At 59.2% G+C, this 25,678-nt stretch overlaps 1 protein-coding gene across 1 annotated transcript; it reads left to right on the top strand.

Annotated features, from left to right (window-relative positions):
* Positions 1 to 307: 307 nt before the first annotated feature.
* Positions 308 to 7,970, top strand: BNIP3 (BCL2 interacting protein 3). The gene is made up of 6 exons (XM_058671616.1): positions 308 to 432; positions 5,389 to 5,533; positions 5,941 to 6,025; positions 6,187 to 6,293; positions 6,363 to 6,512; positions 7,497 to 7,970. Exons 1-6 carry the CDS (start codon positions 384 to 386, stop codon positions 7,540 to 7,542), a joined length of 582 nt encoding a protein of 193 aa, XP_058527599.1. The 5' UTR covers positions 308 to 383; the 3' UTR covers positions 7,543 to 7,970.
* The last annotated feature ends 17,708 nt before the right edge of the window (positions 7,971 to 25,678 follow it).

Here is a 25,678-nt window from a genome sequence, read left to right as displayed (position 1 = left end):
TCGCAGCCACGCCAGCACGCCACCGGCAGCACAGCGCCTGGGCCCGGGTCCGCACCTTGGCACGCAGGAGGTCCCGGGAAGCACACCCCATTTCCCAGGCGCGCGCCCCGACGCGCCCGCAGGCCGGGCTGGTCCAGGCGCCCTGCGCACGCGCCGCAGGCTGGCCCGCCCGCGCACGCGCCGCACGTGCCGCACGCGCCGCGGGCCCCGCGCACGCGCAGGCCCAGGAGCGACGCCGCCGCGCCCGGCGTCCCGCCCCTCACGTCCAGGCCCGGCCGGGCTGCGGCCTCGGCTTATTGGCGCAGCCGCCGCTCGGGCCGCTCGTCCGCCGCTCCGCTCTCCGCCGTGCAGCCGCGGCCCCAGCCCGCACCGGTCCTGGCGCCATGTCTCAGAGCGGGGGCCCCGGACTGCAGCAGGAGGAGAATCTTCAGGGTGAGCTCCGGGGCCTGGGGCGGGCGAGGGGCGCGCCGGCCGGCCGAGGGGTGCGGGCTTTCAGCGCGGAGCTGCCGCGGAGGCCGGTCGCCTTCCCCGCCTGGTCTTGCTGGGGCGGGAGGAACGCATGGGGCGGACGGAGGAGCCTGTGAGAGCGGCGTGAGACGGCCGTCTCGCACCCTGCGGCGCTGCCGATTCGCCTGTGGGTGGTTGGGTGTCCCGGCCAGGGTCCGGGTGTGATTGTGTGGGTGTCCCGGCCAGGGTCCGGGTGTGATTGTGTGGGTGTCCCGGCCAGGGTCCGGGTGTGATTGTGTGGGTGTCCCGGCCAGGGTCCGGGTGTGAGTGGGTGGGTGTCCCGGCCAGGGTCCGGGTGATTGTGTGGGTGTCCCGGCCAGGGTCCGCCTGTGAGTGGGTGGGTGCTCGGGATTCGGGTGATTGTGTGGGTGTCCCGGCCAGGGTCCGGGTGTGAGTGGGTGGGTGCTCGGGGTCCGGGTGTGAGTGGGTGGGTGTCCCAGCCAGGGTCCAGGTGTGAGTGGGTGGGTGTGAGTGGGTGGGTGTCCCGGCCAGGGTCCGGGTGTGGGTGGGTGGGTGCTCGGGGTCTGGGTGTGAGTGGGTGGGTGTCAAGCCAGGGTCCGCCTGTGAGTGGGTGGGTGCTCAGGATTCGGGTGTGAGTGGGTGGGTTTCCCGGCCAGGGTCCGGGTGTGAGTGGATGGGTGGGTGCCCCGGCCCCGCGACATCTCCGCCCGGCCGGTGGTGGCCGTGCACCTCTGGGCTTTCCGAGCCGGTTCTGGAGAGGACTGGCTGCTGACCCCGTCACGGGTTTCAAACACCTTGTCAGATACGACGCGAACATTTGCCTGGTTTATAAAACATTTGAGCCAGCCCGTGAATGAGGTATCCGGCGGGTGGGGGAGGGCCCTCCGAGGGTCAGCGGGCCCGTCCTGGGCGCTCCGCCGGCTGCTGAGTCAGAACTTCGCTGTCCTGCCGTGCTTAGTCTATAAAAAGATGGTCACACCACGTGGAAACTCGCTCTGCGGATCCGCCGGCTACGTGCGGCCGGGCACTCGCTCGCTGTCCAGCAGGGAGGAGGCCGCGTGGTCACGTGGCTGCTGACGGGGGAAACGTGAGCCGGAGCGGCCGCCTTGTGTTTACCTCTGGCCTGGGGGGGGCGGGTGTGCCCGCGGCTCGCTTGGCGGGAATTGGGCAGCCATGGCTGGGGTCTTCAGATGCCCAGCTCGCTTTGCAGGCAGGCACAGTTGAGTGAGACATGAGGCTGGCGACCGGTCAGGGGAGGAACATTGGGGCGTCTAAAGTGGCAGTGGGATCCCTGGAGCCCGGGGGAGGAGGGGGTGTTGGGTTAGAGCCGGTAACCCAGCTAAGGAGAAGCTTGGCCACCTCCCAAGGCCACCTGTGGGGAGAAGCCGGTGTGTGACTTTGGGGGGCAGCCCCACCCCTGGTCTCTAACGCTGCTCTGCGTGTCTCGGAGCAGCCTCCTGCTGCCAGCTGTGTCCCAGCTGTGCACCTGTGTGGGGTGGTTCTCCCGGCCCACACGGGTGGGAGGTGGCTGGCTCTTGGCGCTCACACAGCAGCAGGCAGCGGGAACCTGCAAGGGTACAGCTGTGCCGACTGAGGCTGGGGGTACAGGCAGGAAGGTGTGGTGCCTGGAGAAGTGGGGGTGGAATGTGTTGTGCAAAGACAGGAAATGGGAAAAAAGAAGTGGGTTTCCAGTCCTCGAGTGGAAGTTTGTGGTCTGGAAGCTCAGCCTGTTGGTGAGATACTGCTGAGGGGGTGGGCTGAGGGGACCTGCCGTGGCTGTCTAGCACTTACACTAAGAAAAAATGGCTCAAAAGGCAGAAGGACAGATGGGTGAGGTCTTCCACCTGCTGGTTCCCTCCCCAGCTAACCATAACAGCCTGGTTGGCCAGGCCGAAGCCCGGAGCCTCGCTGGGTCTTCCCGCACAGGTAGCCGAGGCCTGGTTGTTGATCACGGCCTCCCAGCGGCAGTAGAGCCGTCTGGACAAGACATAGCTCCCGACCCTGCCCGCCTCTCGGGGCGCACTTGATGGCATTTAAGCACCTGCCCGGCTGCATGGGCCTCGCTGGGGGTCCTGGAGGGAGGGGTAGGTGAATGATGTGCTTTCTCGGGGTTGGCAGCTGCCCTGTCACGTCTCGGAGTGTTGAAATGCGCTATAATCAGTTACTAAGGGACCTTCCACTGCATCTTCGCTTAAGCCAACCAATGACGCTAATGAGCAACAAGAAGCAAGATTAATGAATTCTGCGGGTTTGCCAGGCAGGCCTCCTGCGTTGAGGGTTAATCTTCAACCTCTGGCCCCAGTAGATCCTTCCCTGAAAGGCAGCTGAGAACTGGAGTGTGAACCACCTCCCACTGACTCCGCCCCCCCCAGGCTCCTAAAAGCCAGGACAGGGCCCCAGCTCGGTCCAGCCCTCACAGAGGGTCAGGGGGACTGCTTCCTGGAGTGTGACCACTAGGAAGCCCTCCCCGGCTGTGGTGTGAAGGTGCCCTTTCCAGCGTTCAGGTGTGGCTTTGGGCGGCTCACAGGCAGCTGGTTCAGGTCTGCCTGCTCCTGCCAGTGCCCCTGGGGAGGCGTGAGCAGATGGCAAGTGTGCGGGCCCCTGTGCACTCGAGTGCAGCTCCTGGCCCAGCACTGGCCTTTGCGGCCATTTGGCGAGTGAGCCAGTGCATGATCACTCTCCGTTTCACATCTCGGTGATTCCCGCAAATCCTTTTTTAAAAACAAATATTTATTTTGTTTTTATTGGAAAGACAGATTTGTATAGAGATGGAGAGGCAGAGAGATGAGCTTGGCTTCCTGGCTGCAGAGCTGTGAGCCATGTGGATTCTCTGCTGCTGGGAGCTGTTGCTGAGAGCAGCCCAGTTCCACACGCAGGCTTCATTGCTCCCTTGTTGGAAGCTTGCAGATGGTTGTCATCCCTAGTTTCTGGCCCGGAGCCCTGGCAGAACTTGAGGGGCCAGGCAAGCATTTGGTGTTTTCAGTTAGGATGGTGCTTGGGACACCCACTTCCGGAATCGAGGTGCCAGGTTCCGGTTGCAGCACTGCCTCCCCTCCAGTTTCCAACAATGGCTGCCTGGTTCCTCGCTCTGCCTGGCTTACAGCTGCCGCAGTCTGGCAGCGCTGGCATGTGGAGAGTGAGCCGTCAGACATGGCTGCTTTCTAAGTTCTGCGAGTCTTAGCAGCTGACTGCACCTGAGGGTGGTGGCATCCCCTGGGTGTGTGGTTGGCAAGGCAGGTATGGGCGCAGCCTGGACACCCCCAGGCGGCCAGTGTCTGGTGAGGGCATTGCTGTACAGCAGTCACCGTGAGCCCCGTGGGCAGGACAAGACTCGGATGCGGGTCTGAAGACCAGAGCCCCGAAACCTCGCTTCTGTCAGCCTACCTCCATTGGGCCATGGTGTAGCTCAGGGACGTGGGGCCCAGCGAGGAAGGGCCCCCCAGGGCGGCGCCCAGAGCACTGGGGGACTCTGCTTGGAGCCTGGGAATGCCTGCCTTGTTCAGAGGCCGGGGGTGCTGGCCTTCGTGTGGGTCAGCCGCCACGGGGCGATGAGGGGCAGAAGGCCTGGCAGCCTCCCCAGGCCTCTGTGACGTTTTGGCATGCCAAGTGGCACAGGGCCTGGCCTTGCTGCCTGGAAGGGGACGCCAGCACCATGGGAGCTGGGCATAGCCCTGCCTCCCTGGCACTGCGTGGTGGTATATGGAGCCTGGCTGCGTGAGCACAGGCCACAGCTTGAGGTGATGCTTGCTGTCCTCAAATTGGAGACAGTCGCTGTTTCTAGGAGGTAGGCTTTTGTTTTAGGTAATTGTCATATTTGAAAGGCAGGGTTCCAGAGAGTGAGAGGCAGATCTCCCATTGTTGACCCAGTGACCAGAGCTGGGCCTAAGCCCTTGGGCCATCCTCCACTGCTCCCTGGCTGGTTGGGAACGGAGCTGGTGCCCCATGGCATGCTGGCGTTGCTGGCTGGGGTCTGGCCAGCTGTGTCACTGTGCCATCGTGTAGTGGGTGTGTGTTGCAGTTTGTTTGGAACTGTGTGCTCCCCGTGGGAGCACTGCAGTGTAGACCGGCAGATCTGCGGCAGAGCCCGCTTGGGTCTGTGCGTGCTGGATTTTGCTGCGGTTATGTTCTGTCTGGCTCAGATGTGGCGGTGAGCTTCAGGTGGGTCTTCGATGGGGCGTCGCTTGCAGTGCTGACAAAGCCACAGGGAATACAGACTTCATGGGTGAGTGGAAGACACAGGTAGATGCAAAGGGTGAGGTTTGATGATGAAGTCCACAGCGTGCCCGGCAGCTCCCGTGATGCCGATGACGTGGGTGTTGGGCACACATGTGGCCCGTCCTCCCTATGTCCTGTTGGGGCAGCTGTGGTGCAGTCAGCTGGCCCTGAGCCCCCTCAGCAGTGGACGGGCAGGGAGGGTGGGCTGCTTGCCGGCAGTGGCACTGACAGCGGGGCTTGGGGGATTGGCCTTGGAAACGGCCTGTCGCTGGGGGCAGTCACTGTCCCCAATAGTGCCTGCTGGGGGAGGTAGGCCTGGGGCCTCATGTGGTCCTGGTGTGCGAGAGTGCGTGGCTGGGGTGCCTCCGTCCTTAAACATGGTCAGTGGTGTTTTCCAAAAGTTGAGGGTTCTGACGAGCTAGCAGGTGCCTGGGCTGTGCACCCAGCAGGATGCCGAGGGCTGCCTGAGTCCACCTGGGGTTGGCAAGTGTGTGGGGCCTGTGCCTGGGGGATGGCAAGGGCTGCCCATGTTCACCCAGGATTGGCTTGTGTGGGGGGAGAGGGGCGTGCCACTGTGAGTGCAGAAGTGGGTCTGGAGGGGGTCGCAGAGCTGTGGCCAGTGGACCTCGGGAGCAGAGTGCTTGGCGGGGCACGTGTGGGCACCGGGAACCGCATAGGCTGACCCTTGCACCGTGTTCCCCTCAGGCTCCTGGGTAGAGCTGCACTTCAGCAGTAATGGGAGCAGCGCCCCGGCCTCGGCCTCCATCTATAATGGCGACATGGAGAAGATTCTTCTGGATGCCCAGCGTGAGTCTGGACGGAGCAGCTCCAAGAGCTCTCACTGCGACAGGTCGGCATCTGTGGGTGGGTGGCATACCCAGGCTGCATTCGCCGTGGGCGCTGCCCTGGGGCTGTCTGTGGAGGGACCCAGTGGAGTGGAGAGGCAGTCCTAGATGGGGCGGGGTGTAGGGCTACCATGTCCGTGGACACAGCTCGGCATGCTCAGGGCAGCGGGGGCTGCGGTTCTGAGTCTTAGCCTAGCTGTGTAGTGGACTGTGGAGCTGGCGGTGGCAGCCACCTGCCTCTAGTGGGGCACCTGCCAGCTGACTTGTGTTTGCTGTTGAAGCCGAGGGACAAGATGGCCCTCGAGCTCCTGGGGTGTGCCCTGTGTCCTGGCCCACTGGTGACGTGGTCCCTGCTTCTTGAGACGATGCTAACATGGAGTTGTGTCTTCCCACTGCTGGCATCCTGGCCCAGCCCACCTCGTTCGCAGACACCGCAGGACCCTGCCAGAGTGTCAGAAACAGACACCCAAAGCCTTGGGGAGAAGAACAGCTCTCAGGTGGGCCACATTCACCCTGCTGTTGGTTGGGAAGCGGCTGGTCACACCCTACCTGCCCTGCACCGTCCCTGCCCCAGATCATGTCAGGGCTGCTGGGTGCCTCCGGGTGTGGGCGCAGGTGGGTGCTGACTCATCTGCTTTGGGTGTTTATTTTATCTTAGTCCGAGGAGGATTATATTGAGAGAAGGAAAGAAGTTGAAAGCATCTTAAAGAAAAACTCAGACTGGATATGGGACTGGTCAAGCCGGCCAGAAAACACCCCTCCCAAGTGAGTCTGTGGCTGCAGGCTGGGGCCCTGGGGAGGGGCACCCGCTGACGGCCGCTCCCTCCGTGCCAGGGAGTTCCTCCTCAGGCACCCGCGGCGCACGGCCACCCTCAGCATGAGGAACACGAGCGCCATGAGGAAGGGGGGCATCTTCTCGGCCGAGTTCCTCAAGGTCTTCCTCCCGTCCCTGCTGCTGTCTCACCTTCTGGCCATCGGACTGGGGTAGGTGACACCTGGGCGGCTGGCATGGCAGGCCAGGGGCTCTTCCACAGGCCCCGCTCTCCCAGCACAGGGGTCGTGACCACAGCCCTGCCACACGCGTGGGCGTGGAGTCCGAGCAGGGCATCTGTGACATGCTGCGTGCACCCTGTGTGCTGCAGCCCGGCCTCCCGCCAGCACAGTGCCCTGTGTCAGTGTCTGCTCTCGCCTGTCCCTCGACCATGCTGCCCTGGGATGAGGCGCTGTACAGAAAGCGTCGGGGCAGGGCAGATGCACCTGTTTATTCTAAGACTTCCGCTGAGGGACGCCCCCTCCTGCCACAGGGGGACGCTCCCTGCAGCTGTGACGGGAACTTGAGTCCCCGGGCTCCTGCACGGATCTGGTTGGGTGCAGACCCCGGCTTTGGCCGTTGCAGGTACCTGGGGATGCGCCAGTGGATGGAAGATGCCCGTGTGTATCTGCTTGTCGAGTAAAAGGCGGAAAACTTGGGCTCGAATAGTGTGGCAGAGGAGGGAGTGCAGGCCCATGGCTGCTCCCTCCTGGGCTCATCCCCAGCCTGCCCTGGGCAGCTGGTGCCTCCTTCACATAGGCAGGATCCCACCTGGGTAAGGTGAAGGGCTCCTGGCAGCCATCCTTCCCCCAGATGCCGGCATAGCCGGGGAGCTCTGGGATCTGTTTCCAGGTCAGATCCCACAACTCTGGGAGAGCTTCCATCTCTTGGGGTTCCTCCTGACACCTGAGGGCACCAGCTTTGTCAGCAGTGTGGAGCAGTACCTGCCTCCCTGCTTGGGCAGGTGGGCTGCTGCTGTTAGCTCCCTGTCTCCTGCTCGGTGTGTGCACTGCCAGATCCCCGTGCAAACAGGGTGTTTAGAAGGGCACAGGTGGGGCAGCCCTTCCCTGGGTGGTGGTGCCAGCAAGTGGCCCTTGCAGGCTGCATGTCAGCACAGGAGGGTGTGGGGCTTACATTAATGGTCCTGGTCTCCACAGGATCTACATTGGTCGGCGGCTGACCACATCCACCACCACCTTCTGAGGACCTGACCACATGGTGTTGAGCACTGTGGCATGGCCGACTGGACGCTGGCTGGGGCCCGGGCCGGCCTCACTGCTGCTCCTTCGCCCGGAGTTGGACAAGAGGCTGCACGGAGCAGGCCTGCGGGTGTCAGCCAGTGAGCATGCTGGGCTGGCCTGTGCCGCCTCTAACAGTTTGATCACAAGTTTCCTTAGGACATTAGATAGAAGTATCTAGTATAAGACGTATTATAGCATTGAGAAGTCTATCTGAAACCTTAATCCATTAACTAACTTCCGAAGAATCAGTCTTTGATAGGAAAATCACTACAGGAATGGTTTGAAATAGCACTGTGGCCTTGCACTCACATTGTTGTAGAAAGTGCGTTTAACTTAAACAGGTTCAGCTGCCAACTGATGGTTGCTTAATTACGCTGATGGTCTGGGTCATTCATGCTTAGAAGCCGGGGACGGGGCAGGTGTAGCTGCCTCTGTGCCCTGCGGTGTGCCCACTGGCTGCCCGGGCACATCTGCATACACTCTGCCGGACTTGATCTTTCTCTGCTCGTCTGTGTACTTGCAAAGCTTGGTTAAGCAAATGCGTGCTTTAAAGAGACTGGAAATAGGAAAAAAATAAACCTTTGCCAAACCCCTCGGCGATGACTGTGCATACAATTTTATATCGAACATGCAGGCTTCGTGTTTAAATGGCCTGTCTTGCACTGACATGCAGGCCTGCGGGATCATGTGAAGGCTGCCTTTTGGCTGCACTGCTCGGCATGTATGTCGTGGTGGTACATAAATGTTTCACCTTTAGGCTTTTAAAAATGAATACAGGGCCCGGCGGCGTGGCCTAGCGGCTAAAGTCCTCGCCTTGAAAGCCCCGGGATCCCATATGGGCGCCGTTTCTAATCCCGGCAGCTCCACTTCCCATCCAGCTCCCTGCTTGTGGCCTGGGAAAGCAGTCGAGGACGGCCCAAAGCCTTGGGACACTGCACCCGTGTGGGAGACGCGGAAGAGGTTCCTGGTTCCCGGCTTCGGATCGGCGCAGCACCAGCCATTGTGGTCACTTGGGGAGTGAATCAAAGGACGGAGGATCTTCCTCTCTGTCTCTCCTCCTCTGTGTATATCTGGCTGTAATAAAATGAATAAATCTTTAAAAAAAAAATGAATACAAACCAGCCCAGAAGTGGGAGCTGACAGGCCATCTGCTGGGAGGGAGCAGATTGGGATGGAATTCTTGTCCCTCCCCTGCACATGTGACAATGCGGGAGGCCTTTTGAGTGCGAGTTTACTCCCCAGGTAGCTACAACAGGCCTGAGCTAGGCTGGGAGTTGGGGCGCCTTCTGGGTCTCCATGGGGTCCAGTGTCCAAACACCTGAGCTGGCCGCTGCTGCTTCCCAGGCTGGGAGCTGGAGTATCAGTGGAGCTGCCAGGACTCTACCTGTGGGAGGAGTGGTTCATGTGCATGGATTTGGGACGTGTGTGGGAAATGGAATGAAGGGTCTCCTGGGTGGGTTTGGGGGGCAGTAGTTGAGGTTCTGTGTGGGTGGAGGTCACAGGTGATGGCTTGTGTGGTGGGAACTGGGTAAGGCGGGCACTCGGTCTGCCCCGTGAAGGAACTAGCTGTGTCCTGCTGCTCTGAAGAGCAGCCTGTATTCCAAGCTTGTGGAAAATGAAGAAAAAGGATTTTTGTGCCAAGATAAACGGAAGTGTACAAGGGGTTTTGAGAGCGCTGACGCGAAGTGAGCTCATGGGTTGCATGTGGATTAAGCTGGGCACTGAGCCACTGCCCATGTGCAGGAGCTGGGCACTCAGGCCAGGGCTCCATGAGGGTGGCAGGAGCCCAGCTGCTTGACCCAACATCTGCTGCTTCAGGAGGTCTGCCTTCGCAGGAACCAGACAAGGCGGCATGTGAGCCTGGCATCTCCTTATGGAATGTGGCCGCCCATGCCCTGCTGTCCACGCACTGCAGGCTCCTCACTTGTTATGGTGGCATGGTGAGCCCTGCAGACAGCTCATTAGAGGCTAAATGTGGAGGAGGGGCCCTCCACCAGCAGGATGGGCTCGGCTCTGAGTGGTTTACAGGGGAGTGGGATCTGCCACCTGTGGTAGGTGGTCTGTTCTCTGCCTTAGGCTCTGAGAAGTTAATAACTGCCACTCGCGGCCGCTCTCGAAGTCCCTCTGCTGGCATCATGGTGGGCACCGCGCACGTATGAGCCACATCAGCGTGTGGCCCAGCTCCCAAAGACCAACAACAGAGTAGCACAGCTTAGAAAGGACACACACGGTGGCTGGTTCCGAGGGCCTGCTCCCTTCCCAGACCAGCTAGCTCCCTCAGAATGTGTGCCTGGGGAGGAACGGGTGCGGGCCGCCCACAGGCAGAGCTCCTGGCTTTGCTCGGCTGTTGCAGACATTTGAGGGTAACTGTGGATGGAATATCCGAGCCAAGTTTAGACAGGAAAGAGGAGGTCCATCAAGACTTGAAACCAGAAGTTGGGGAGCCTGGGGGTGGCCCCGGTGGAACTGGTGTGGGCTCCCCTTGGCCTGTCACCACCAACTCCAGTTGGAGAAGCAGCAAGGAGAACCTTCCAGACTGCCCGAGTGAGGCTGCTGCCTTGTGGCAGGGTGGGGAATAGCACTGGTCTGAGAAAACCCAGGGGCCAGGACCCATTAGTGGGAGCACTGCTGGTGGGTACAGCCAGCGGCTGTCCCAGGGAGGCCTGGCGGAGCCTGCCACGCTGGATGTGAGCTGGAGTTGCTGCTTGGGAAAATGGCTTTGTGTGTGAGTGTGCTGTGTCCTGGCTGTATCTGTGAGTGTGTGTGTGTGTGAGTGTTCTGTGTCCTGGCTGTATCTGTGAGTGTGCTGTGTCTTGGCCATGAGTGTGTGAGCACACTGTCCTGCCTGTGTGTGAGTACATGAGTGCATAGTCCTGACTCAACCAAGTTCACTCCCAATCCAGGGAGCTTGTTTCTGATCTCATCCAAGAACATGACCCAGGGCTGCCTGGGGAAGCAGCTGATGCGGGAGATGCGTCTGGATTGGGCCCCATAGGGAGTCCTGCAGAGTCCAAGGCCTCCAGGGGACGCAGGCGCCAGGACCAGGAGTGCCACACTGGTTTACAATCATGTCAAGTTTCCTTAGTCTCACACAAGCCGGTGTCCCCACGAGCAGGCGAGGGTGACCCCGGGATCCATCCCGACTCCACGCGTGCACACGAGCAGGTGAGGGTGACCCCGGCCCATCCTGACTGTCCACGCGTGCACGTGAGCAGGCGAGAGTGACCCCGGGATCCATCCCGACTGTCCACGCGTGCACACGAGCAGGCGAGAGTGACCCCGGGATCCATCCCGACTGTCCACGCGTGCACACGAGCAGGTGAGGGTGACCCCGGCCCATCCTGACTGTCCACGCGTGCACGTGAGCAGGCGAGAGTGACCATGGGGTCCAGCCTGACTACGAGCAGGCGAGGGTGACCCTGCCCTCAGAACCCAGCTATGACAGATCCAGTTTGCAGGTGTGGTGCTGGCGGTGTGTCCCTGGTCACCCACCTGGGCCGGATGCGCAGACCTCACTGTCCCTCGGGGCAGGCAGAGACAAGGGAGTGGCCCCATAGTGAGCAGTGAAGGCTGCTCAGGACACTGCTGTCAGGCTGCCGCTGGCTCTGCTGGGCTCCTGAGACCGAGCAGTGGGGATTCCAGGAGGGCAGAGCAGGAAGGCCACCCTAGTGGAAGTTCTCCCAGAACATGTGACGAGTGGACCATCCTGAGAGCTAGAGCCTTGTGGTCGGCAGCGTGGCGGGGCTCTCAGGAGAGGCAGGCCCTTCCTCAGGCCACGTGGGCAGTGAGGGGAGCGAGGTCGGCCCTCACCCTGTCCCTCTACCAGGGGGTCTTGCTGGGTGGGGACCCTTGCACACAGAGGAGCAGTGAGGGCAGGGGTGCAGGCAGACAGCACAGTGCAGCACCACGGGGCTGCTGGGAGGCCGGCGAGGGGCAGGCTTCCTGTGTCGGCACATGCCGGGACACCACATGTCGGCCGTTCCTTCCTGCAGAGGTAGGGGGTGGGTGGCAGCAGCCCCTCCCTGACTCCAGGACTGGGTCGCACTCCCACCCTTCAAAGCCATCCCAGAGTTCACATACCAGCTCACACCCAGCTCCTCGCCTCCTGCTCCCCGGACAGAACATTCACAGCAAGGGAGACACACCCACACACTGGGGGCGTTCTGAGAGCATGGAGCGCCGACCCAGGCCCTTCAGGCGTGCCTGCATGCCACGTCAGGTCTGGAAATCCCACACAAGCAAGCAGGTGGGCCGGTGGTTGCCAAGGCCGGAGGGGGAAGAGGCGGTGAAGTGTCTTTGGGGACCGTAACTGTGAGCACGGTGTTCCTGAAGGGCTGTTTTCTGCGTGACTTGTGTCTCCATAAAGTTGTTAACAGACCGCAGGACTCCATGAAGAGACCAACTCATTAAAAGGATCTTCAACTTGCAAAAGTTGACTAAACCATTTCATTTTCCTGACAAAGCCCGCTATACTTCTGCTTCCAACAGACCACTGCCTTCAGTTTGTTTTTCTGTTTAACCCAAAAGGCTCTGCTGCCTGTGTCCGCCTCTCCCAGCAGGTGCGTGGGTTGGATGGCAGCGGAGAGGGGCAGGGTCCGGGCTGTGGCTGTTCATCTCAGCCGACCTCAAGACCGGGGATCATGACAGCTCGGCAAGTCTGACTTCCCCTGCGCCTGCATGCCACTTCCTCCATGTGCTGCTGGCAAGTGAGAAAATCTGACGGGGGCGTGAAGGTGGAATCAGTCCCTGGCTCTGGCCTGGGCAGGTGCAGGCCAGCCCCAGCCCGGGACCAGCTGGGCAGAGACCCAGCAGAGGTCCTGCTCTCTCCCACACTGTTAATTCTCTTTCGAATAAATAAAATAAATCTCAAAATATTTTAGTACATAAGAACTGTATGACCCCTGGCAATCTTAGCACAAATTACAGTACGGTGCCAGTGCAAGCAGCAGCAGGAGCCAGCGTACTCGCTGGGCATTCGGGGACGAAACCCCACATCTTCCAGATGACCAACGCCCACGGGGCCTGGCTCCACCACAGGGCTCCCTGCCCCAAGAACCATTTTGCTTTTTTTTTTTTTTTTTTTTAAAACCAAAAGGGTTATTTATTTGAGAGACAGTGAGAATGACAGTAAAAGAGACAAGATCTTCCATCTTTAAAAAAATTTTTTTTTATTTTTGTTGGAAAGGCAAATTTAGAGAGAGAAGGAAGGAGAAAGATCTTCCATGCGCTGGTTCACTCCCCCAGTGGCCACAACGACTGCAGCTGAGCAATACAAAGCCAGGAGCCAGGAGCCTCTCCTGGGCCTCCCACGCAGGTGCAGGGTCCCAAGGCTTTGCGTCATCCTCAAGCAGGGGGCTCGGAAGTGGAACAGCTGGGACCCAAACTGGCACCCATATGAGATCCCAGCCTGAGACTCTCCATCTTAAGGTTCACTCCCTCAATGGCCCCAACAGTTAGCACCAGGCAGGACCCGCGACTCCATTCTGGCCTGCCACATGGCGGGGGGAAGTGGAGCACTTGGGCTGTCCTCCCAGGCACATAGGCAGGAAGCTGCGATGAGGGGGAACGGCCAGGACTGGACCTGGGACTCACATGGCACGATATGGCAGCTTAGGGTAGTGCCAACACTGGCCCCTGGTTCTTGCTGTAAACACCATCAGATGCTGCGTTCCGCGGGCTCAGTGTCTGGTGTCAGCTTCGCCCTGGGGAGGTGACCCTGCAGCTGACAGCGTGTCGTCACAGCCTGGGAGCTCAGGATGCGTCGCCCTCACTACCCTGGTCCTCGCTGCAGGACTGTGGCTGTGGCTCCATTTTGAGCCCTGCTGCCTCCTACTGCCCCCCCGCCCATCCTCGTCTGAGCTCACCGGGGACGCCCAGGGACGCCTTCTCGCTCTTCCCAGGCCCACGAGGACAGCAAAGGGCACAGCAGTGCTCCACCAGCTGACCTTGGAGGCGCAGAGTCCTGGTGAGCGAGTCGCTGGGGCTCACTGTGGCCCAGGGCGCAGCCTCCAACAGCCCCCTGCTGCAGACCACACTCCTCAGCAGTCGGACTCTGCTGCTGGGCCGAACACGCTGACTAGGACTGTCGTACCCACTGGCCATCCCTAAGAAAAGCAAATGGCCAGTAAGACCAGCCGGAGGAGCCGCTTATCCCAGGGAGGATCTGCCCGGAGCAGGAGAGTCCCAGGGTTCCTCACCCAGAGAGGCACTCTTTCATACACGCTAGCTCGCTCTCGCGCTCTCTCTCTCTCTCTCTCTCTCTCTCTCTCTCTCTTTCTCTCACACACACACACACACAGAACAGACACTTCCTGATAACAGACATTCCACAACACACACATTTCTCAAGTGAGTGATAATGCACTGGGCAAATAAAAAACTCAGATTTTATCAACTCTAAGTTCACTCAGGCATTACTAATCCAACTTTCACATACACTGCAATGTATTTATTGCTAAAGAAAACATTTCCTTAATTTAAAAATTGATTTTCATTTCATCAAAAAAAGCGACAAATGAGATGGGTCCCCCAGTGGTTTATTGAAATGCCCACGACAGCTGGACCCCGCACTGCCACCCAGGGTGCCCAGCAGAGCCAGCGCCGCCTGCGCAGGATGCCCAGCAGAGCCAGCGCCGCCTGCCGCCCAGGGCGCCCAGGAGAGCCAGCGCTGCCTGCCCAGGACGCCCAGAGCCAGTGTCGCTTGCCGCCCAGGGCGCCCAGCAGAGCCAGCGCCGCCTGCCGCCCAGGGCGCCCAGCAGATGCTCCCCAGGAGACACGGTGTTGAAACGTCAGTGCCTGGATTTGCACTTCGGGAATGGGCTGCCGCAATTCCAACAAGTGACTCCATTTCCGTGTCACACGCCGGCTCTGAAAGTAAGCTCCCAAAGTAGACGCAGTGTCCAACAGCAACGTAAACAAGCAGGCCGTTCAGATGTATTGTCTCCTGCATAGAAACCTCATCTAACTGCCATGAAATGAAATCAAACTCCTTTTATTTAAAGGTTTAGTTATTTTTATCGGACAGGCAGATTTACACAGAGGAGAGACAGAGAAGAATCCTCCATCAGCTGGCTCACTGCCCATTTGGCCGCAACGGCTGGAGCTGAGCTGATCCGAAGCCAGGAGCCAGGAGCTTCCTCCAGACCTCCCACATGGGTGCAGGGGCCAAGGCTTTGGGCCATCCTCGACTGCTATCTCAGGCCATTAGCTGGCAGCGTGTGGGAACTGGAGCAGCTGGGGCACAAACCAACACCTATATGGGATTCTAGCACATGCAAGACGAGGAGTTAGCCACTAGGCCACTGCAGCAGGCTCTATGTTCTGGTTATTAGCCCCCGTCAGCTGTCTGGCTTTGAAGATTCTCTCCCATTCTGCACTCGGAATCATTCCCTTTGCCTTAGAGACACTTAGTCTCATGGAATGCCTCATCACTTTGGCTTTGGGGGTTTTCTCTTTGGGCCCTTCTCCACGTTGGAAGCTCGTCCTGTGGTTTCGGAAGAGCCAACCTAGGCCGTGCTCCACCACTTACAATGCAAATCAAGAGTTTGGGGGCTTCTTCCGGTCTCTAGTCTCAAATCCCCCTCTGCTTGGCCTCCACAGCCACAGCCTGGTCCTTAGGGCCGTGGGGCGTGACGGGACTGCACATCCCGGAGGACTCGCACCTGATGTCGACATACCCGATCGGTATGTTTGTGTCACCTGCTCCCCACGCAGGCTGTTACCCCACTTCCCTGCCCCTGGTCCCCTGGTCTGCACCTTTCTCACTCGCCTCCGGGCATCGGTGTCCTCTTAGCCGTCCTGGAGGACGTCTAGCTGACCTCTGCTTGTGGAGCTTTCTCAGGAAAGTTCCAGAAGGATGGCACGTTGACAAGCCTTGGGGTTGCTATGCTTGCGAGCAGCCTCACTGGGTGTGGGGCTGGCTAACCCTGTCCTTCAGGTACTCAAACAGGCTGGTGCAATGGCTCAGCTGGCTAACCCTTCGTTTGCAAGCACCAGCATCCCGTATGGGCGCTGGTTCTAATCCCGGCAGCTCCACTTCCCACCCTGCTCCCTGCTTGTGGTCTGGGAAAGCAGCAGAGGATGGCCCAAGCCTTGGGTCCCTGCGCCCATGGGAGACCCAGAGGAAGCTCCTGGCTCCTGGCTTGGGCCTGGCCAGGCTTGGTTACTGCAGCCATTCTGGGAGTGAATCAGCACATGGAAGATCCCTTCTCTCCCTCTGTTTCTGTCTCTCAATCTGACTTTTGATTAAATAATGTTGAGTAAAAACGTGTGGTTGTGCTCGTGGGCTCTGTGTCTGGAACTCCATTAGCTACTTCATGTTCCTCATTTCTAAATCTGATATTCAGAAGAAAATCAAACATTTGCTCCTTTTAAGCATTTATTTCAGAAATAATCCTTAGGACCCGGGGTAAAGGCTCAGCTGGCTAGCCCTCCGTCTGGAAGTGCCAGCATGGGCATCTGTTCGTGTCCCGGCTGCTCCACTTCCCATCCAGCTCCCTGCTTGTGGCCTGGGAAAGCAGCAGGGGACGGCCCAAGGCTTTGGGACCCTGCACTCATGTGGGAGACCCGGAAGAGGCTCCTGGCTGCGGATTTCTCAGCTCTGGCTGTTGAGACCAGTTGGGGAGTGAACAGGCAGATGGAAGATCTCTGTCCTCCTTCTCTGTATATCAGCATTTCCAATAAAAATAAATCTTAAAAACAGATAATTCACAGACAGTGACCGAGAGGTCTCAAGCATGGAAATGGCGGTTTCCTAAATTGTGAGAGATTGTTCTTTGGCTTATAAAAACAGGGGCTAGCCAGAGCTGCGTGCTGACAGAGGCTGCTGTGACCCACTGGGCTAGGCATGTACCATACCTGGTGGGTGTGACCCATGTGGGCCTGACATGTACTATGCCTGGTGGGTGTGACCTGTGTGAGCTGGGCAAGGGTGGTGCCTGGTGGGTTTGACCCACGTGGGCCAGCATGGTGGTGCCTCAGCTCTGATGTTGGGTTCCACCTGTGGACGCCCTTGGTGCGTCAGGGCCTTCCCAACAGGAGACAGCCTGTTGGACAGTGAACTCTCCAGGGTTCAGGCTCCCCACCCCCATCCCAGTGCCCGCAGCTCCTTATTAGTGCACCTGAAATGGCTGGGGCCCGCACACCCCTGGGTCCCTGTCACCCAGGAGGGACAGCTGGTTGGCGTGGCAGCTCCTGGCTCCAGCCTAGCTCGGCAGACCAGTCATGGGCTCTTGGGGAGGGTCCTGTCTGGCCACATTGTCTCTCTAATCAGCCAATCCATGAATCAATAAAATTGTCCAAGAAGCACACATTCTCCAGCCTGGAACCCCAGGGCTCACACCCTCAGCACCCACCCCACCCCAGCCCGAGGCCAGGGCCGGGAGGCCAGGGCTGCTGGTAGGGGCGGAACCGTCTCTGAGCATCCAGACCTGGGTGGTGCGTTGCTGCCCTCTGCTGGCTTAGTGAGGAGACACTGCTCAGTGTTGCCCTGAGCAGCAGGGAAGATCTGCCCAGGCAGGCAGGAGGCTGGGAAGCACCGAGGTGGTGGTTGTTTCAGATCTGGGCCCTAGAGGCTCAGCTGGTCCTTCCAGGGTCAAGACTCTTGGGCGACAGACGCTGGGTGAGTGGTCAGAGAGGTGACCTAGCAGGACTTGAGCCCACAGGCTCATGGGATCGATTCCATCTCAAAGCCCAGGGGGAGCTCCAGCTAGGAAGGCAGGGGGTCTTTGTCACAGGGTGCAGGTCTGCTTTGCCCCAGCCACCTGGGTTGCACAGATCACCTGCCAGGAGCCCCTGAGGTCCAGCCTTGGCCCCAGAAAGGTGAGCAGCTGGGGGGTCAAGGCACCTACCAAGGTCCAGGCCAGGATCCAAGGCAGCCCAGGAGAGCATGGCCACCTCCTGCCCATGTGCACACGCGCCTCACTGCCCACAGCCTGCGAATGTCCACACCACACATACAAATGCACGGTTTGTAGCACACACTGCATGTGTGTAAGGCCACACAAACCCACATGCATGCACCATACACACACCACAGCATACACAGAACTGCACACATATACCACACACCACAGCACACGTATACATGTACCAAAGATCACAGCACATACATACCACACACAACACACATGCCACATATACACAAACACACCATACGTGCAAAAACTCATCCTTCACAAATATCACATGTAAATACATCACACAAACACACACACACACACACACACGGTTGAATCTACTTTTGGAAGAACACAGGAAACCAGGGCTGTTTGCACAGAATGAGCCCGTTTCCCACCCACAGCACGCCTCAGCCGGCAGGGACCAAGGCTCTGCCAGAGCTCCCTGCACCCAGACACTGGGTCCGCTCACAGATCCTGCCATGGCTTCTGGGGGCGCCTTGCCCCTCCCTGTGTCTCCTGTTGTGTCCTTCCTGGCACTGATTGTCCCTGGATGACCGTGCTATGGACGCCAGGGTGTCATCGCCAGCTGTGGATGGGCTTTCCCTGGTGAAGAAACCGGAGTTTAGGATCCTGAGACACAGGGGTCATCTGAGCTGTCCCGTGGGCGCCCCCTGCTGTCACACAGCCCTTACTGCAGAGAAGACAGAGAACCTGAGGTGTCCCTTGGGCGCCCCCTGCTGTCACACAGCCCTGACTACAGAGTGAGGGGACAGAGCACGCCCACCCGTGTCTACCCCAGTGTGTATGAGAAGACATCCTGCTGACACTTGCCACTGCATCTCACAGGCAGTAGAATCCTCACCTGAGATCAGACTCAGGCACTGAGGAGGCTTCAGGTGTGAGAGTCGGCCCTGGGCCTTGCAGGGGTGACACACGTGTAGCACAGTGGTGTTTTGTCACCTGGGGCCACCCACCTGCAGGGGCCAGCGGTGGGAAAGTGAGGCTGAGGTGGGCAGACGTGGCCAGCTGCAGTTTCCCTCCAGGATCTGGGCAGCTGCAGCCTCTGCAGTTCAGTCTGTGTGTAGCACAGGCCCACAGCTCGATGTCTTTTTAGCATGGTCCTGTGTGGACATCTGCCCCCAGCTGGACCTCCACGACAGATGCCTTACACAGCTCCTGTGCTGCTGTATCCCAAACACATGCCAGCTTCCAGGGAATCCCCGCTGCCTGCAGAGGTTGGGGTCAGCCAGCCCTGGGCATGCACACTCCACAGGATGAGGCTGCTCTGCACATGCGGTGCCGAGCTCAGAGGAGGGACATGGAGAAGGGCTCCTTCCCTGACACAAGTGACCCAACTGCTTCTCCGTGCCAAACCTCGAGAAGATTGGGGTTCAGTCCCTTTGATGGCAGGGTAATTGCAGAGCCAGTGCCTCAGGTGGGTCCCCAGGAGCTATTGGCCCTGATGAGGCTGTCCAGTCTCACCACCCGAGGGCCAGCACCAGGCTTCCGTGTGTCCCCTGTGTGTCTCCTGTGTGGCCTCGGCAAATCTTGTGGTGTTGTGTGTCATGGTGATGCCAAGCTTGTCTGGCTATGCTTTTGCCCAAGGCCACTGTGGGCCACCGTCATATCCATGTCAGGGAATGGGAAAGGGGCTCAGAAAGCCTTGGGGTGGCCTTCCTGGGGATGGGGTCTGGGGGCCACATGATGGCCCTGTGCTGGCTTCAGGGACCACCCACAGCCAGGCTCCACTGACTGGACCGTGGCCACCACAGCCCACACGGGAGTGTTGTCAAGGTCTGGCTTCTAGCTGGCCCTGGAGAGTAAGCCAGGCAGGGCAGGGCTTGGTGGGTGAAGGTGGCCCTGCCAGCAGGAGCATGGCTGCCCAGACCAAGGGTGCTGCCCAGGCCTTTTGCACAGAACCGGCTCCAGGCTCTGGAAGGCTGCCCAGGCCGTGGGCACTGGTGCTCTGTCGGGGTGAATGGGACAAAGGCACATTTGCACCAATCCTCATGTGTGGGCCAAACGTAGATCACCTGAGTTCTCATCTTTCCAAGGTTATGGGTTCATTTGAAAGAGAGAAAGAGAGAGAGAGGAGAGAGAGAGAGAGAACTCTGTTTGCTGGTTCCCTCTCCAAATGGTTGCAGCAGCCAGAGATGGGCTAGGCCAGAGTCCCCCATGGGTGGCAGGGACCCAAGACTTGTGCGTCATTGCTGCCTTCTAGGTGTGTTAGCAGGAAGGGGGAATCTAACCATGGAGTAGCCAGGACCCAGGCACTCACAAAGTGTGATGTTGGCACCTCAGATGGCGGCTTAGCTTGTTGTGCTGCAATGCCCACCCGCATTCTGCTTTCAACACGAGAACTTGCTATCTTCCCAGGTCCCAGCGTGAATGCTGCAGATTAGGGGAGCCCGTGAGTCAGTAGGCCTTATGTAGACCAAAGCAGGGGCTGGTGGTGGTGGTGATGGCTGGAGGCAGCTGGCCCCACGCTGGGGTGCCAGGCTCTCTCCTCCCACAGGGCCTTGGCTGAAGGCTGTCACGGAACCTGAAGCGGAAAAAGACCGGGGACCCAGGGCTGCCTCCAAGGCCCTCACACAGGATGGACGTGAGCTGCTGCTCCCCAGTGGCCAGGGCTGGGACGACACTTTGCACAGTGAAAGCCCTGGGTGCGAACCCCTCCACCAGGCACTGTGGTCTTAACCCAGGAGATGGCAAGTGTTTGCTGTCCCTGGCAGCAGGGGACCACAAGGGAGGCCGTAGTCCCCATGCAGCTGGCAGAGGTCAGAAGGGCATCATTGAGTGGAGAAGGCTCTGGGCTGGACTTGGTGAGGCTTCTGTTGCTCCTGGGCTGGGTGGGGACAGGATGTGTCAGGGAGGGATGGGACGCACTCTGCCACATGCAGAGTCCAGTCTTGGGACTCAGGGGCTGCTGCCCCGCCTTCCGCCCTGGGCCGCTGCCCCGCCTTCCAACCCTGGGGCTGCTGCTCTGCCTTCTGTCCCAGTGCCCTAGGCCGGTGGGCGGCGATGAAGGGTATGCAGTCTGAGCCTGGAAGGCGAACTGAGGGGCTCACAGCCCCTGTCACTTCCTGCCCAGGCAGGCTCTTGGCAAGAACAGGCATCACCATCAGCACTTCCTGCGGGTGTTTCCAGCAGTGAAAGGTGCAGACGTAGAAAAGCCAGAGTGGGCACTCTGCTCAGTGGGTTAAACTGCCTCCAGGGACACCCCCGACACTGACAATGGCCAGTGATGGCTCAGGTGTCCTTGCAACCTGCTGGGGGACCCGTGTCAAGTCCTGGGCTCCTGGCTGCGGTCTGGGCTCTGGGAGCAGCTGGGCAGGGAGCCGCATGTCTAACATCTCTCATCTCTGAGTCTTTCAAACAAACTAGAAATAACCTTCCAGGAAAGTGCACACATTAGGATTTGCTCTGAAGGTCACACACTTCCTTGGGTTTTGGAAAAGCATCAACCACTCCGGGGTCACTGGGACAGCATCATGCCCCTCCGGGACCCCCTGTGGCCTTCACTGTCACCACAAGTTTGCTTTTCCCAGAAGCCCCACGCCTAGAGTCTTTTCCGCCTGGATTCTTAGTGAGTTTGTGGCTGTAGAGCCTTATCTGACGGTCAGGGTGGGGGCAGTACAAGCTGGGCGACTGCATTTTGGTCCATTTTCCGGGGTTCATGGGGAGGGGTTCCACCTGGCGCTCTTTCTGCTCCTTTAGGCCAACAGCTTTGCTGAGCCCGTGGCAGGTGCATGTCCAGACTCCGCTTCCAGGTTGGACTGGGTGCCTGAGGGCCACTTCTTGGAGCACAGGCCTGGCACGCGGGCAGGTGGGGCGGTGCCGGGGTGCTCGAGCCACCTGCTTGGGGATGGCTCCCTGCCATGTTCTCTGCGGTGGCGGCAGCGGTTCTGCTGAGCTCATGATGGAGAGGAAGCAGAGCGTGGGATGAGCTCCCAGCGTGTCTGCACATGACTTCACAGCCAGATTCCCGCTGCGCAGGCGCCCCAGGGTCTGTTCACCACGTGAGGCATTCCTAGGTTGCTTTCCGGCCTGCTGAGCCGTCCGCCTCCCTCTTTGCTGAGCTTCCGTCTCAGGCCTCCTGCCCATTTTCCGTGGGGTCCCTGCTTCCATTTTGCTGTCTGAGATGTCCTGTGCATTCTTCGGACATAAACTATGTCAGCCTGCTGTGGGTCTGAGTGGCAGCTGGAGGCCAAGGGCCGAGCCCCGTGGTTGAGCGTGCCCCGGTGCTCACCCTCTTCTGCTCGGGAGCGGCAGGACGATGTCCACCCATGATGTGTGTGTGTGTGGGGGGGACGGCAAGCCAGTGATCCACACCCCTGTCTCAACCCCCAGTTACCCTCAAAGACACCGAATGGGGTTTAATCTTGGTGCAGCTGGCACAGCTAGGGTGACACAGAACAACATCTCTGGGGGGTGTCCGGTGTGTGTGCCCCCCGCTCCCTACCCCAGGCTGTAACTGCACACAGCAGACATTGAGTAAGAAAGCCCAACACGAGACAGGTGCCACAGTGCAACGCTTAAGCCGCCTCCTTTGCTGGCGTCCCAGGTGGGTGCCAGTTTGTGTCCTAGCTGATCTGCTTCCAGTCCGGCTCCCTACTTATGACCTGAGAAAGCAATGGAAGAAGGTTCAAGCACTGGGCCCCTGTACTCAGGTGGGAGACCTGGATGGAACTCCTGGCTCCTGGCTTTGGCCCAGCCCAGCTCTGGCCATGATGGTTATCTGAGGGGTGAACTAGTGGATGGAAAATCACTCTCTTTCCCTCTCTTTCCAACTCTTTAAAACAAACAAATCAGAAAAAGTTTGATTGAGGAATAATCCACATCTCAAGAATTCATCTCTCTGTAGCTCACTTGTCACTGCAGGGGACGGTGGATGTCGGCGTCGGCTGGAGCCAGGCCACAGTCATCAGCAGAGCCAGCACTGATGGCCTGCACTCCAGAGCCTGGCCGCTCGCTGTCCCTTCCTGGGGCCTGACGCAGGCTGACTGTCGCTCTGCAGAGCCGGGAGGTTTGTTACATGGCGGCTCTGTGCATCCCAAACAAGGTGTGCTGTGCTGTCCCCCACAGTCGCCAGCCCAGGGGCTGGGTGGTGGCTAGCTCTTGGACTCTGGGAGCTCTTGTGTGGTCCTTATCTGGGGGAGGCTGGGAGCAGCTGTGTCAGGTGGCCACCTTGCTTCCTGAGGGCCCCCACCTACCCCCACGCACGGGTCCTAGTGCCTCACAGACGTTCAGCTTCCCTCCTGGGGCGCGCAGCTTCTGTCGGGGCTCCTGGCAGCCTGGGCTGCGTTTCTCAGGCACGGAGCCGTCGGGCACCGCCACAGTCTGCTTCTGCAAACGATTCTAATTTCTTTGTCCACTTCAATCCATCCATCACTCGGTTTCCCAGCGCCAGGTGAGAGCTGACGCGGCCTTTGCGGCACACGTGTCTGGCAGGTGTGCCTCCCCGTCTGCACCTCGCCCTTTGGTTTCTTTAATAGCATCTCCTGCAGAGCCAAAGTCTTTAATTTTGGTGAAGTTCAATTCATTGATTTTGCTAATGGCCTGTATCTCCCTTGTTTTCTTCTCCTGGTTTTGCAGGCCGTACACAGAGATGACTGAGTCACTGACTTCACTCTCACATTAGCCTGTGCTAAGGGTCAGAGTTCATTGTCTGTGTCCAGATGTCCAGTTTTTGTCCTTGGAAGCCACTGGAGCCCTTTGCTGGGCACCTGTCCCCCAGGCGTGGTGGCTCTGCTGCTTTAGCTGAGCCCTGTGAGTCACATGGGACAGACAGAGGCAGTGTGTGTGTGTGTGTGTGTGTGTGAGTGGGGGGGGGAGGGAGATCTTCTGTTCACGCTAGTGAGCCTGGCCAGGCTGCCCGGGGGCTGCGTCAGCTGTCTCACACAGGGGCAGGGGCCCCAGCGCTTGAGCTGTCACCCGCTGGTGACCATAGAGAGAGCCGGACGCGTGCAGAGCAGCTGGGACTCTGACTGGTCCTCCGGTGTAGGGTGCAGGCCCCAGGCAGTGGCTGAACCCTCAGGGCCAAACCCTGTGTCTTACCTAATGTCTTGCCTGACACTCTCAAGGCCTGCCTCTGAACTCTGCAAAAAAGGTTCTTCATTCAGTGTAAAGCAGAGGGCACGCCTGGGCCACCAGGCAACACTGGGCACACCTGGGCCACCAGGCAACACTGGGCACACCTGGGCCACCAGGCAACAGTCAGTTCCTTGGCAGTCTCGGTGGCTGTCCCAGGAGGCAGGAGGGAGGCTGGCTACACCCACTGCCTTCCCCCAGCTCCTTCATGCACCCTCTGCCCCATCGCTAGCAGTGCCAGCCTCTTCAGGTTACCAGATGGAGGGACTGATGGGCCAGGCCCCTGCCCAACAGGGGACAGCATCCATGGTGGCAGCCAGCAGGGCACAGTGCCTACAGTGGCAGCACCCTCTGGCAGGGCAGTGTCCACAGTAGCAACCCTGCCCAGCGCCCAGCAGAGGGTAGCACCCATGGTGGCAGCCCTACCCAGCAGGCCACAGTGCCCACGGCAGCAGCCCCCCGCCACCAGGAGGGGACAGCGCCTTTGACAGCAGCCATTGTCCACAGCACTGCCCATTGCACACCTGTCAAGATGCCCAAATCATGAGACTGGCCATGGTTTTCAGAGTGTTTCCTGAAACCCTGGGATGCCCAAGCTGCTGCAAACGTTGGCCAGCCCAGATGCCTCCAGGGACATTTGTCTCCTCGTACTCGTCCATGTTAACACCAGGAAACCTGCCCTGTGGAACCGCCGGGCTACAGGCCAGCCTTGCTTACTGCCCATGCATGGTGTTCCCCGCATCTGTGCCCACAGGCTGTGGCAAAGCTCACGGTGTTCATCACGGACATGTCTGCAGAGCTGGCAGTGCTCACTGCTTCTTCACAGCCTCCAAAAAGTTGGCAATGACTTCCAATGTCCCCGGGCACACCTGTAGAACCAGGTTCCTGGGGAGTACGCTTCGCAGCGATGTGTGCCGCCCCGCCACCCCGGGTAGGTGCAACCCAGGAGCAGAGCCCACAACGCAATGTCAGTGGCTCTTGTGTGGCCTCAGAGGGTGAAGTGCTGGAGGAGATGCATCCCTCTGCTAGGGGCCACGGGGAATGGGAGGGCACGAAAGACAGGGCCAGAGGACAGGGCCGTGGAGGATGGGCTGCTGAAGTCAGGGCCGTGGAGGATGGAGGACCAGCTTTGCACTCAATGTCAAGTTTAGGGTTAGGACAGGACAATGGAGGATGAGGGGACATAGAGGCTGGGCCACAGAAGACAGGACCATGGAGGACAGGCTGCTAAGGATGAGGCGCCATGGAGGATGAGGGGCCATGGAGGGCCACTGACGATGAGGCCCTGGGGATGAGGCTAGCAGTAATGGTATGTGGCCAAGGGCATCTTGCCAGCTCAGTGTGTAAGCGTCCAAGGTTCAGAGCTGCTCAGAAGGAGCTGGGTGTGAGCGGCACAGCAGGCACCAGGGTTTTGCAAGAGAGGGTCCTTCAAGATCCAGTGTGGTCTGGCCTGGAAAATTCCTGGGCTAAGTGTTGGATCACCTTGACCCAGGTGTGGGCATGCCCGTGTCTCAGAGGCCATGTCTTCCCTGGGCTGTAGCACTGGCATGTCCGGGGCACTTGGGCCCTGACTGCAGGTGCCACCCAAGCTTGGGTGTCAGTGACCCAGGCATGACTGGGTGTGGGCCTGTGTCCACTCTGCCCTTGCAGCGAGGCCTGAGGAGAATTTTCGTTCCCCTGAAGAACGAGGTTGAGTGCCTCTCTCGTAGGATGGCTTTGGTCTCAGCCATCCCCAGTGCTGAGATAAAAGGCTTGATAAATACACTTTATAGGATAACATCCAATAAGCCGTCACTACTGTCAAATTATGTTTAAATATGCTCTGTTTACACAATCAATTGTGCTATACACTGAGCAAATAAAGTGCTAAGTGGGCAAAGGGAAAAGTAATCACCCAATCAATTATTAATAGAGATGCTTGAGGGAAGACTGAGGTGTGACCACCTGGATCCTGACAACACAGTCCCAAGTTTACAAAGTGCTGAGTGTGTGGGCGTGCACCAGGCACATGTGAACACATGTGTGTGTACATGTGTATATGTGCACACGCGAACACACATGTGCAGTTGGTGAGTTATATCGGTGAGATGGCGTGTCCCAGGAGGTCAC

The sequence above is a fragment of the Ochotona princeps genome, chromosome 13, assembly GCF_030435755.1.
Source record: "Ochotona princeps isolate mOchPri1 chromosome 13, mOchPri1.hap1, whole genome shotgun sequence".
NCBI classification, from domain to species: Eukaryota; Metazoa; Chordata; class Mammalia; order Lagomorpha; family Ochotonidae; genus Ochotona; species Ochotona princeps.
Note: the sequence above shows the minus strand (reverse complement) of the source record. Positions and strands in the feature narration are given on the sequence as shown.

Excerpts from the sequence above, each read along its gene's own strand:
- BNIP3 (XM_058671616.1), top strand. The coding sequence starts at position 384 with ATGTCTCAGAGCGGGGGCCCCGGACTGCAGCAGGAGGAGAATCTTCAG. Across the intron at positions 433-5,388 it reads GCAGGAGGAGAATCTTCAGG|GCTCCTGGGTAGAGCTGCAC; the intron begins GTGAGCTCCGGG and ends TGTTCCCCTCAG. Across the intron at positions 5,534-5,940 it reads AAGAGCTCTCACTGCGACAG|CCCACCTCGTTCGCAGACAC; the intron begins GTCGGCATCTGT and ends ATCCTGGCCCAG.